Raw genomic sequence first — 12,230 nt, 5'->3', positions numbered from 1 at the left:
CAACATATAGGTAAGGCACAGCAGAAACAGGCAAACACACCTGTGCTGTAAGAATTATAGATCATCATATTTTGAAGGTGGCCTAGAACACTAGTGGCCCCTTGAGACAGCAGGCCCTGGGTTGCAATCCACTCAGCCCATGATCTAATCTAGTCTTGCAGGGAGAACTAGGGGGCGGGAGGAAGCCACCCATCTGAATAAATGTTGCCAATTGCTCCAGACCATTACTGGGCTACATGGACCAATGTAGGCCATCACCTGCTATCTGAGCTGACCTGGGGCGATTCACTATCTCTCTGCATCAGCTCCCTACATTCAAAATAGCAATAAGAGCAATCTTATTTGGCTGAAATATACAACAGCCAATGAACCAATCAACAAAGAACCCTTTCCCCTTTTGCTGAGACAATTGGATTTTGGTGGGTTTCATTAAAAAATATATATGCTATGCTGAACAGAAGCAGAGGCAGCTTTTACCAGAGATTACAGATCATCGGAATCAGAATTATAGATTGTCAGAATCAGAATGATAGATCTAAAAAGGCTACCAAACAGTGCACAACTTCATTTTACAAAAGCCTCCTCTGACTGAGTTTATATAACTACTCTTTATTAGCAGATACAGGTCTCTTCACTTTATTTTGTCAGATTAATTCTCCCTTGCTCCTCACTATCTTATTTTGTACTGAGTGAAATGCTAAAGTGGCAAACCAGGTTAGGATCACAGCTATCTTGTGCAACGCCTGCAAAACCTTTTATTTTAATTCCAAATGTCACACTTCATCATGCAGCTGTCAGCTGCTGTCGTTGTTTCAATGTACTGAACTAAATCACGCCGGCACAAAACTTGACGTCGATTAACACAATTAAAACGAAAAGAGAAAAAGTCAGATTTCCTTGATTTAAGTGTGACCTCGTGGCCTACCAAACAAAAATGGAGATCCAGTAAACAAGAAAAAAACAAAATCACCACAGAAACTAATCTCACCAGACTAGACATCTCGCTAAACCTACATGATGACCCGCCAAGTGCTGTCACTTTTCCTGAGAGGCAGGCATTTAATGCCCCCCTAACTATGTATGAACATTTTATTCATTATAGGCTTCCAAGCAACTTGAACAGATTCTATTATTACTTGCATATAGTATTACGTTCAGGGCTTTTTCAAATCAACATTTGTCTGCAAACGCAATGATGAAATTTATAACTGGAAATTGCATTCTTGCAGAGGGCAAGAAATTACAGGCCTCCCGTGTGTGTGTGTGTGTGTGTGTGTGTCAATGTTCAGCCCTTATGGACACCCCAAGTGCTGCCACCAGTTCTACTTCTGCCACCTGAGGCTACAAGGGGCCGGATTGGCTGGTGCCATTTTTGGGATGCATGTTCAACTCTGTCCATCTACCTTTTGCCTGGAATATATGCAGCCGCTGGGAGAGAGAGCAAAGTGTAATGTCTGACATGGTGAGAGCATGCAGCCTCAACCTGGAGTCACGAGGCTGAATCCAACGAAGTCCTACTCAGAGCAGACCAATGGGTATGACTAACGTAGGTCCAATTTCAGAAAGTCTGCTTTGAGTCTGACTGTGTAGGCTTTGGACCGGGGAACGGAGTAGCAAAGCCAATCCCAGAGGACTTGAATTGACCACCTATCATTGGATAGGTGCAGAGTCCAAGCTCCACTTTCTGAAGGCGTCAGTTGCCCTATGGGGTTCCCTGTAGAAACTCTGTAAGGCAGCTGATACCAGTGGGCTTGCTCTAACCAACAGACAGCTGACCAGAGGTGAGAGCAAGACTCCTTTTTCAATGACCAAATGAGAGTACACATTAAGCCTCCCGACCGTGCACTGTAATTAGGCACATATAGCATCAGGTAGGTATGCTTTGGGGAAATGGCTTCGCAGGCCAAAGCAGGAGCTGTACGGGGTCTACCGTATTTTTTGCTCTATAGGACGCCCTTTTTCCCCCTCCAAAAATTAAGGGGAAATGTGTGTGCGTCTTATGGAGCGAATGCAGGCTCCATGGCTTCAGCGAAAACAATGCGGAGCCTCCGGAGCTCTCCTGGCTTCGCTTCGCTGGAGAGGCGCTGCGCAGCTTTCCCTCTCTGCGCAGCGCCCCTTCAGTGAAGCGGGAGGAGAAATGGAAGGGGCTCAGTTTTTCCTGCCGCTTCGCAGAAGGGGTGCTGCGCAGAGAGGGAGAGATTTTTTTTTTCTTGTTCTCCCCTTCTAAAACTAGGTACGTCTTATGGTCAGGTGCATCCTATAGAGCAAAAAATACGGTAATTAGGTCAACAAGCTGAAGGCTCTCCATGCCGGGCTTAGCTGGTTGCATCCCATGGATCCTAGCAAAGTGAAGGAGGTAAGGAATAAGTTTGTCCTTCCTCCCCGAAAACTGGAAAAGAAGGCATAGAGAATGGTCTTTCTGAAGACTGCCCTGTGCCCACAGGTCAGGAGAGCTGACGGCAGCAGTAGGCAGTACAAGCAAGACGGCCTTCTCAGTAGTGATGCCCTCCCTGTGGAACTCCCTTCCATCAGATGTTAAGGAAATAAACAACTATCTGACTTTTAGGAGAAATCTGAAGGCAGTCCTGTTAAGCGAAGTTTTTAATGTTTGATCTTTTATTGTGTTTTTAATGTTCTGATGGGAGCCGCCCAGAGTGACTGGGAAAACCCAGCCACATGGGTGGGGTATAAATAATAACTTATTATTACTTACTTACTTAATTACTTACATATTAATATTATTATAGGGATGCGGGTGGCGCTGTGGTCTAAACTACTGAGCCTAGGGTTTGCCGATCAGAAGGTCGGCGGTTTGAATCCCTGCGACTGGGTGAGCTCCCGTTGCTCGGTCCCTGCTCCTGCCAACCTAGCAGTTTGAAAGCATGAAGTGCAGGTAGATAAATAGGTACCGCTCCAGCGGGAAGGTAAATAGTGTTTCCGTGAGCTGCTCTGGTTTGCCAGAAGTGGCTTAGTCATGCTGACCACATGACCCGGAAGCTGTACGCCGGCTCTCTCGGCCAATAAAGCAAGATGAGCGCCGCAACGCCAGAGTCATCCACGACTGGACCTAATGGTCAGGGGTCCCTTTACTTTTACCTTACTATTTTATTATTACTATTGCTGCTACTACTACTAAGGGAGGGGATGGATGAACAGAGCTGGAGGTTCTCAACCATCACCTCAGGAACTATCACAGCAAGAGCGATAGTCAGGACTACATTCTACGTGGCTCTCCAAACCAGACCGTAGCTGGTCATGTGAACTCATCCTTGAATTGCAACCTGCCAAGCTTTGCACATGTGCAGTTGCTATTTATTCATATTTTGCCCCCCACCCACTTGACAAAACACTCTGCACATCTCTATTTTTGAGGAAATACAGTATTGATTTTTGAAGATTCTGGGTGCTGAACAAACAGCAAAGGCGCTGCCTAGTTCACATAAAGAGCAAGTTAGTCAAAATAACATGGAATTGAAACTCACAACTGGAGGAGATGGAAGCAAAATCTTTCAATAAAATAGAGTGGACATTGCAGTTCAATTAAAGGAAAGTTAAGGGTTAGGGTTTCTAAAAAAAGAGAAGAATTTATTGAATAAATATTGGCTGGTAAATGTTTCTATAGATAAGGAGAAATTAAAGGAAAAAGCACAGAGATGTGAGACAAAGGAAGAAACATGATAGATTCTGGCAAGCGATGAATGAGAAGCACAAAGTCTGATGAGGAGAGAAATCAGAAATAAAAGATCAGCAGGAACCTATTTGATGAACCTATTTGACGGTATTAACGTTAAAAATATATAGATTAACTTTTTGTGTTCTAAGTATTTGTTTGGTTTAGAAACAATCTAAAGGCATTATAATGGACACAAAATTAAACACGTGAAAAGCCAAAAGTTCCCAAAATTATTATTACGTTTTTCAGCTGAAGTACTCAAGAATGGACAGATCAGTTAATTTCTAGTCTGAATCAATTTTCCAAGTGTTCTTACCTAAGTCTACAAAGTTTCACTTCTGCATTAACCTGTTTTTTAAATTATTATTATTATTTTAAGAAAACCACACAAAGAGGAAAGTTCATATTTAAATCTCATATTTAAATCATATTTAAATCAGAGCTCTTTTGATGAAGGGTGGTATGTAAACTGAATAATCAATAATAATAATATGCATTTATCACAAATTCACGTTAAAGAACATATTGTAGCTCAATGCTCACACTTCTAGATGTATTTTATTCTAAAATATGAATTTCAATGCATTTTGGTACTTTACTTTTTTAGCCCAAAAGTGTATCAAAAAAATTTGGGGAAATGAAAAATTCAAAGGATAGCATTATCCTGTTCTGCACACTAATCTGGGAAGTGCAGATCTGGTCAATTTGCATCAATATTCATAGAAATTAAGTTCTTCAAACATCACTAGCAGTAAACATAGTTCGTATTATGCAAGTACAGATATGTTTCAGGTCACCACTGGAAACCACCACTTTCCCTTTACAAAGACTGTTAAATTATTGTTAATGAGACATTCCCACATACAGCCAGTATAAAGCACTTCTCAGTATGCCTAGCTGAGATGGCTTGCAACTCCCACAGTCCATCTCTGTCTGGGCTTGTTTATGCTGGCCACTGTTATGATGGAAGGGTAAAATGTCCCCTTTTTAGAAAAAGAATGTGTTTACCAATATCCTATAACTTCTGGAAGTACCTTTGCAATTTTGATACCCCCTGCAATGAGAAACAGGTTTCTTTATCCAGGGAGAATGTGTTTGGACGTAACACTAAACCACGGTTTAGCACTACACGGGTGAGCCCCTCCCACCTATTCACAAGAGACAAATATTTGGAATATTTTGCTTTTAATGAACTCTGTTTGTCATTTAGTCCTAACTGGGCTTGTGGTTAAACACTAACTATAGTTAATTTCAACAAGCTGGCTTCATTGCCCATGGTTTGAAGTTGGCTTCTTTTGAAATTAACCATAGTTAGCATTTAACCACAATCTCCAGTTCAGACGAAACAAGATATTGTGGTTATTTAAAGTTTCTAAATTCTTCCTCTTGGCCACGTAAAACAAGAAGATAGACACGCAGGGTGAATAAGTGAGCATGAGGAAGATGAGTACATTTCTGTAGTGTTAAACCAAGGTTTAATCTTATGCCCGAATACAGCCAGAGAGAGATAAATTATGTAAAAGCTATCACATTCAGTTATTCCTCGTTTAATTTCCCTATTGGAGCTATTTCTACCTAAGAAGCAGATACCAAATTATCAAGATACAGCCTTTTCAAGCATATTAGATATATTAGTCGATATGTTAGATGCCCGTGGCAGTAAGTATACTACATATGGCATTAAATAAACAAAAAAATCTGCTGGTTTCCTATCATGTAAATATGAGGGAGACATGAATCCCAATTATATGGCTCAATCCTAGGCAACAAGTAGGTCATCACAGTATTTACATATTTACAGCAAGCAGAGTTCTCAATTTATAATTTGTTTCAAGGATGAGGAAAAGAAATAATGAAAGGAAATTCATAAAGAGTTAAGGGTGGCAAGAGTAATATTATCTTCTCTTATTTAAGTGGTTGTACATATATATATATACATTATGAGTGTCATGGAAATACTGAAGTAGCCAATAATTACCTGCACTTCGTAGGTTAGGATCTAAATCAGGCATCTCCTTGGTAGCTTCTGGACTAACACTGTATATTGAGGCGCCTGCTTCGTTGGTAATGCTGCAAAACAGAAAGCAAATCATTAAAACCTTGCAACACAAAATACATTTTTTAAAAATCTTAATAACGGGTACACAAAATATAAAGATACAGGCTCAACGCTTGTAAAATCTGCATCATCCATTATATGAAAGTACAGTTTTGTGTGATCTTGGGCTGTGATCCTAAACATACATTCTTGAACTGAAATATAAGAGATTTACTTCAAAAATTTAGGAGCTGTAATATTCCACATCACCTCTCACCCACGCCACCTTTTCCTTTGATTTCAATATGCCACAGGTAAATGAAAAAGTGCTGTTGGATTCTTATTTTTGTTCCCCCTCCCATCTGAAAATTGTATCTCCCTTCTCCATCTTAGGCTGTTTACATACGAACACGCTCCACTGTTTTCGACAGAGCTTGTGAAAGACTGCATCCTATCTTTTACACTGGGCTTTGTACTCCTCACACCAGTTGTTATTTCACAAAAAGCATTCTGAACACATATAAAAATGTGTGTATCTGTCATAAAAGCATCTGCATACGCAACTGAATGAGATATAGAGTTGTAAAGAACTTTGCAAAACTGGAAATCACTAATTGCTAAAACTATTTTTCTTTCTTTCCACTATAAACTTTATTTAGGGCACATTTTATAAAAAGCTAAGATAACACAAGTAACGAGACATAACACGGCCCGCCCACCAGAACTAGAACCACTCTGTTCCTAATTGCAACATATTTTTTCTAAAATTATAAATCGGAAATTACAGCCGACTGGAGTGTTGTCAACAGTCTTTTTTCTCTCCCCCCCCCGCCCCCGAATCTCGAAAGCAGCTTTACTAAATAAAGCAAAATATATAATGTCAGCTACTTCTCTTCAGAGTCCGGGTGCATTTGATGGGCACACTGATTTATTACACATTTCTGTGAAACAGCAGACACATAATTATCTCCTTTTTATTTTGCACTTAATTAATATTTGTACATGGTTCTGTGTATTATGAAAAGTGGCCCTGGAAATTTTATTCAAGTCAGTTGAGATTCAAATGCAAAAATAACACACACACCAGTTCAGTGTGGGGCTACTTACCCCTCCCTCTCTCACACACTCCTATACATGCATTTTTCTGCGTTCCTAAATATAAAGCACAAAACCAGCTCGCAAGATTGGAATAAAACCTAACATTTTTGTTCCTATCCTGACTTAACAGAGAGCACCAGGGTTCTCCCATATCCGTACCCACAGCTGTCTTCTCTAAAAAGTAGCAGCATCACAACATCACATACAAGGCCAGCTTTAAAACCTGAAGTTGCCAGTCCCCCAAAGGCAGAAGTATCACCTTTCCTTTGCTTAGGCACACTTCAAATGTCCCCAAAGTTTGAATCAGAATGAGATATGAAGGTGAACTGAAATAGCGATCAAGGCTGTATGGTATTTGAACCAGGCCAACGGAGGAATCTTGAGGGGAGGATCGGCTGGGAGAAAATGAACTCGTTCCCACCTACTACCAAAAACCTCCAACTGAATACATTGAGAGAGACAATGAGTTTTCTGTTCGTAGCAAAGAACCAGTCCCTTTAAAGATCTACAGGTCAGAGGCAATTGGGCTCAATTTTATTCATATATTCAAAGTCCGAGTTCCATACAGCTGCGGAAGTTGCCAAGAAATCACTTATGGAGAAGGAAGCTTTGAGAAGTAAGTAAATAATGATCAAGAGCCCCACCCCACCAACAAATGTGTGGGTAACTCTACTAGCTTTAGGATGGAGGTATTACATGGGTGGGACGCGGGTGGCGCAGTGGATAAAACCTCAGTGCCTAGGACTTGCTGATCATATGGTCGGCGGTTCGAATCCCCGTGGCGGGGTGAGCTCCCGTTGTTCGGTCCCAGCTCCTGCCCACCTAGCAGTTCGAAAGCACCCCTAAGTGCAAGGAAGGTAAAAGGCGTTTCTGTGTGTGTCACTGGTGCTGGCTCACCAGTGCAGCTTTGTCACGCTGGCCACATGACCCAGAAGTGTCTCCGGACAGCGCTGGCTCCCGGCCTCTTAAGTGAGATGAGCGCACAACCCTAGAGTCGGTCACGACTGGCCCATACGGGCAGGGGTACCTTTACCTTTACCTTTTTATTACGTGGGTGTACCTGGCCAGAAAGGCAGGCAGGAACCAGACCAATTAACACACTTTCAGAATGCTCTGAATTATAACACAGATCGCTAACAACGCAACTTGAGAATGCAAGTCTCCTCCTCTGATTCACAGGTTTGAAAAATGGAGAGGGAGGGAAGGGGAGAATAAACTTTAGTAGTAGGTGGATGGTTAGTTTTATTAGAAGCGAATTTGCTTTTAAATCACTTCTCTAACATTTTCAAGACTCCAATACAAAAGGAAAGCCCAAACTGAAACATATTTATTCTGTTTCAAAAAGTCGTTTTTCAGCATTCCATTCATCATTAATGGCATTTATAAGCAACACTTTCCCAGACAAAAATGAGTTTTTGGAATCTCATTTGAAAATGCTCCAGATTGCTAAAACTGCTGGTTACTTATTCTAGCTGAAATTCAGTGTGTATATATAGACTTGACTGAGGTCAGGTAATAATGCCAAAAGTTTTGCAGAGAAAAGTTTTAAATCATATTCCTTAGGACGCACAAGAGGAATTGCCTCCCTAGTAATTTATCTCAAGACTCTTGTCATTTATACTTGGACACGACTGCAAACATTTTCAAATGTGTATTTTGTCTCTTAAATAAACCACATTAAAATACCGTCCAAGTTAAACACATTTTACTTCACAGTAGCATAAGAATAGGATTGGAAATCTACACAGTGACACGATGCCTGGATTTTCTCAAGACCGTCGTCTGGAAGTAATTTTTATTTATTCATTAATGACATAAAAAGCAACTTAACAGGTATGCAAAGATAACCGGTATCTTATTGATTTTCAACTATGAATATTTTAAATCATTTATTAGATCAGTGAACACTGATTATTTTGCTCCTGGAGCTAACCTTGCTGAACAGCACAAGGAAAACTACCCTCTTCTAAATAAAGGATATTGGAGAAATAAATTGCTTAAAAGTAAAGAAAATAACAGAGTCAGAAAAGAGGAGAAGCACTTCTGTGGAAAAATGCATTTGCAAGATTTGCATGCCTTTTTTTTACATATGCAAAAAATACTTAAATGATATCAGATACAAATGGAGTATGCTCTCAAGCAAAGCATACAATGTATTTAAAAATTTACAGATACAGTAAAGTGATTTCCCTGCCTGTATGTCAAGATCTCTTACAACCAGTAGAAACGGCACATAAATATATATGACACAAAATACTATCTTGAAAGTTTGTGCTTTCTTCTTTTTGTGGGGACAAAATATTGCATGCAACTGTCAGGAAAATTAAAGGCATTACTGAGGAGGTATTTTCCAGAGGAAAAATCTACTGTTATAATTCTTGCTGAGAATCACCCCCCCACACACAAACCCAGATGTAATTACACTTATTGCAGCTCAAATTGGAAAACTCCCTCACGAAACAGGAGACAGCATGAACAGAAGGGCACGTTTATAGCGAACGTTTCACCCACTGTTAAATAATAAGTAAGTCTACAAAATCTTATCTGTTTCTGAACTGCATATGCATGATTGCCCGTGCAGATTAGGTGAATCTTGTATATTTTATTCTTGGTCAGTTTTGCTATGCTTCATGCACCATATGCTGTACAAGGAGCCACAGATGGGAAACTCGTTGTTCTGGGCGGTGTCTGACATGAGATGGGATAAGGCAAGACATCACCCTGTCTATGTCTGCTCAAAAGGACAACCTAAAAGTATCCCACTTCTTTTCAACGGATGTAACAGAGTCTGGTCTAATTTGCAACAGAGCCTTATCTGTGGCAGCCCCCAAATTGTGGAATTCACTCCCCACAAAGACACATCAGGCACCTTCATTATACAGCTTTTGTAATATACTGAAGACACACTTCTTTGCCACTTAAGAAATATTTAGGACCCACCTCAAGTTATAATTGTAATGTGTTTCAAACTGTTCTTAATGCTTCATTATACTCTGTTGTGACTCACCCTGGGACCTTGTGGTGAAGGGAGGATAAAAATAAATAAAAGTCCCTTTCCTTTTTTTCCCTCCCACTTCAGGTACTGGCTCTGAGCCACACAAAGGATGAAGAAAAAGAACAGAAGCAAAAGGAAGAGGAATATTAAATGCCACAAAGAGCATGGAGATCTTGAGGTTTGATTCTTGGTGACGATCACACAAGAAATGTCTTTTTAAACATTTGTCTTTTAATTAAGCGTGAACAATATTTAACCGGCTTCTTTAAACGATAATAAAACAAACGTCCGCACCACACATCAAGTGTCATGGAAGGCTGAAGTCACATATTCCCTGCCATCCCTGAATAATAAGGTTATAATTGGTGAGGTGGACTGCACAGAATGTTGGACTAGTTCCACAGCCGTTAAACTCATGGGTGATCCTAGACCAGAGTTCCTTGGAAGGGAACCACAGGATAAATATGAACAAAAGTCAACCTCATAATGCCTGTCCTGGCCTCAAAATAGTCTGTTCCTGGCGTCACGTTCCAAGCTCAGAGCCCTCTCACTGCAACGTGCATCATCCTGGCTCAATCGGTACAAATGTAAACAGTTCCAGCAGATGACTGGAATGAGATAAAGGTAAAGCCCTTCACACTTTTAACAGATCTGTACAAATGATAAATAAGCAGTACCAAATGGATCGAAATTTTAAGAGCGCTGTTAGAAACAAATTCAGGGGATAGCGTGAGCAGAGTTAAAGTCATCAGGTTTCTAGGATTAATTTGGTCCATACATTTTCTTCTTTGAAGTTCAATATATGGAAGACAGTGATATTAAATAAATTTAAGAAAAGAATAGGGGAAACAGCGTGTCTCATGTGGATTTTTAATCTATTTCATCCCCCCTTTACTTAAAGACTGGGGGGGAGGGAACAGAGCACGAATTTGGCACTCTCTGTACATCTTACTCATAGCTGGTTGCCCTCTCAAAATTAAAATATATAAAACAGGCGAAGGAGAAATCCTTTTACTCCTATTTGTGAAGAATGCAAAATATTCTGCGGCACACAGAATTCACTCCAAAGTGATTAATTTGTCCTAATTGATGAACAATTAGGTACGCAAGAAAGCTTACATATTCTTGCACAGCAATGGCTTATAGTCTAATACAAAGATCCTAAGATGTCCAACATTCTCTCTTGGACATGCTGTTTTTAATCTCAGGTGCCGTTACATACAATGAAAATCATGGGGGGGGGGCTGAAGGGACTTTTCCCAGAAGAATGAAAGCAATGAGGATTGCAAAGTGCTTTGTGCAATAAATATGTAAAACGTAAGGTTTAATTATAGGTAACTGCATTATCCTGGGCTCCTTCCAAAGGAAGAGGGGTGTAAATTGAAATAAACAGTAATAATTTTATCCAGTAAAAAATGGCAGCAGGTGGTGTGTTGGAGAGTCACCCTCCCAAATCTAGTCCTGGCCGTTTACCAGGACTGGACTGTGGTGGGACAGGAGAGCCTCAAGGTTGGAGCTGTGGAAGAACTTCTTCATACAGTAGTAGGGAGTTTGCTACCACCAAATGATGGTGATGATCTTAATTACCCACCCTCCACCCTAGGGCCCCAGGCTGGCTTACAACATTAATACCAGGCTTCCTCAACCTCGGCCCTCCAGATGGCTTTGGCCTACAACTCCCATGATCCCTAGCTAGCAGGACCAGTGGTCAAGGATGATGGGAATTGTAGTCTCAAAACATCTGGAGCAGCTTTTATCAACCTGTGGGTCCCCAGATGTTGTTGGACTACAACTCCCATCACCCCTAGCTTGCAAGGCCAGAGCTCAGGGGTGATGGGAGTTGTAGTCCAACAACATCTGGGGACCCACAGGTTGAGAACCGCTGAGGATGGCCGAGTTTGAGGGAGCCTGATTAAAACCCTTTAAATCAGGCTTCCTCAACCTCAACCCTCCAGATGTTTTTGGCTTACAACTCCCATGATCCCTAGCTAGCAGGACCAGTGGTCAGGGATGATGGGAATTGTAGTCTCAAAACATCTAGAGGGCCGAGGTTGAGGAAGCCTGCTTTAAATCAACTTTCAAGTACAAAATATACAACTCAGGCATCAAAGATCAGAGTAAAGAAGTGTATTTGGGGTATTTGCCCAAAGTGGTAGAGTGAAGTTACCAGAAGCATACTTGTGGGGAAGGAGACCCACGATTTGGGATGCAGCACAGAGTCCTGCCATCCAACGTGGAAAATGTACAACCATTTATTATTAATCATTAAATCCACTTGGAGACGCTTCGCAGGAAGCAGCTGCTAAATGGAACGAAACAAATACAGTGGTATCTCGGGTTAGGAACTTAATTCATTCTGGAGGTCTGTTCTTAACCTGAAACTGTTCTTAACCTGAGGTACCACTTTAGCTAATGGGGCCTCCTGC

The 12,230-nt window shown here is 40.9% G+C and overlaps 1 protein-coding gene across 2 annotated transcripts in view; it reads right to left on the bottom strand.

The window, feature by feature from the left end:
- SRBD1 (S1 RNA binding domain 1) overlaps positions 1 to 12,230 on the bottom strand; it is a 173,749-nt gene that overhangs the window by 98,429 nt on the left and 63,090 nt on the right. For both annotated transcript variants that reach the window (XM_082217414.1, XM_082217415.1), the window contains one exon: positions 5,652 to 5,743. In XM_082217414.1, the coding sequence (XP_082073540.1) occupies positions 5,652 to 5,743 (92 nt within the window). The remainder of the gene's footprint in view (positions 1 to 5,651; positions 5,744 to 12,230) is intronic.

This window comes from Podarcis vaucheri (genome assembly GCF_965113315.1).
Source record: "Podarcis vaucheri genome assembly, chromosome: 3".
NCBI lineage: Eukaryota > Metazoa > Chordata > Lepidosauria > Squamata > Lacertidae > Podarcis > Podarcis vaucheri.
Note: the sequence above shows the minus strand (reverse complement) of the source record. Positions and strands in the feature narration are given on the sequence as shown.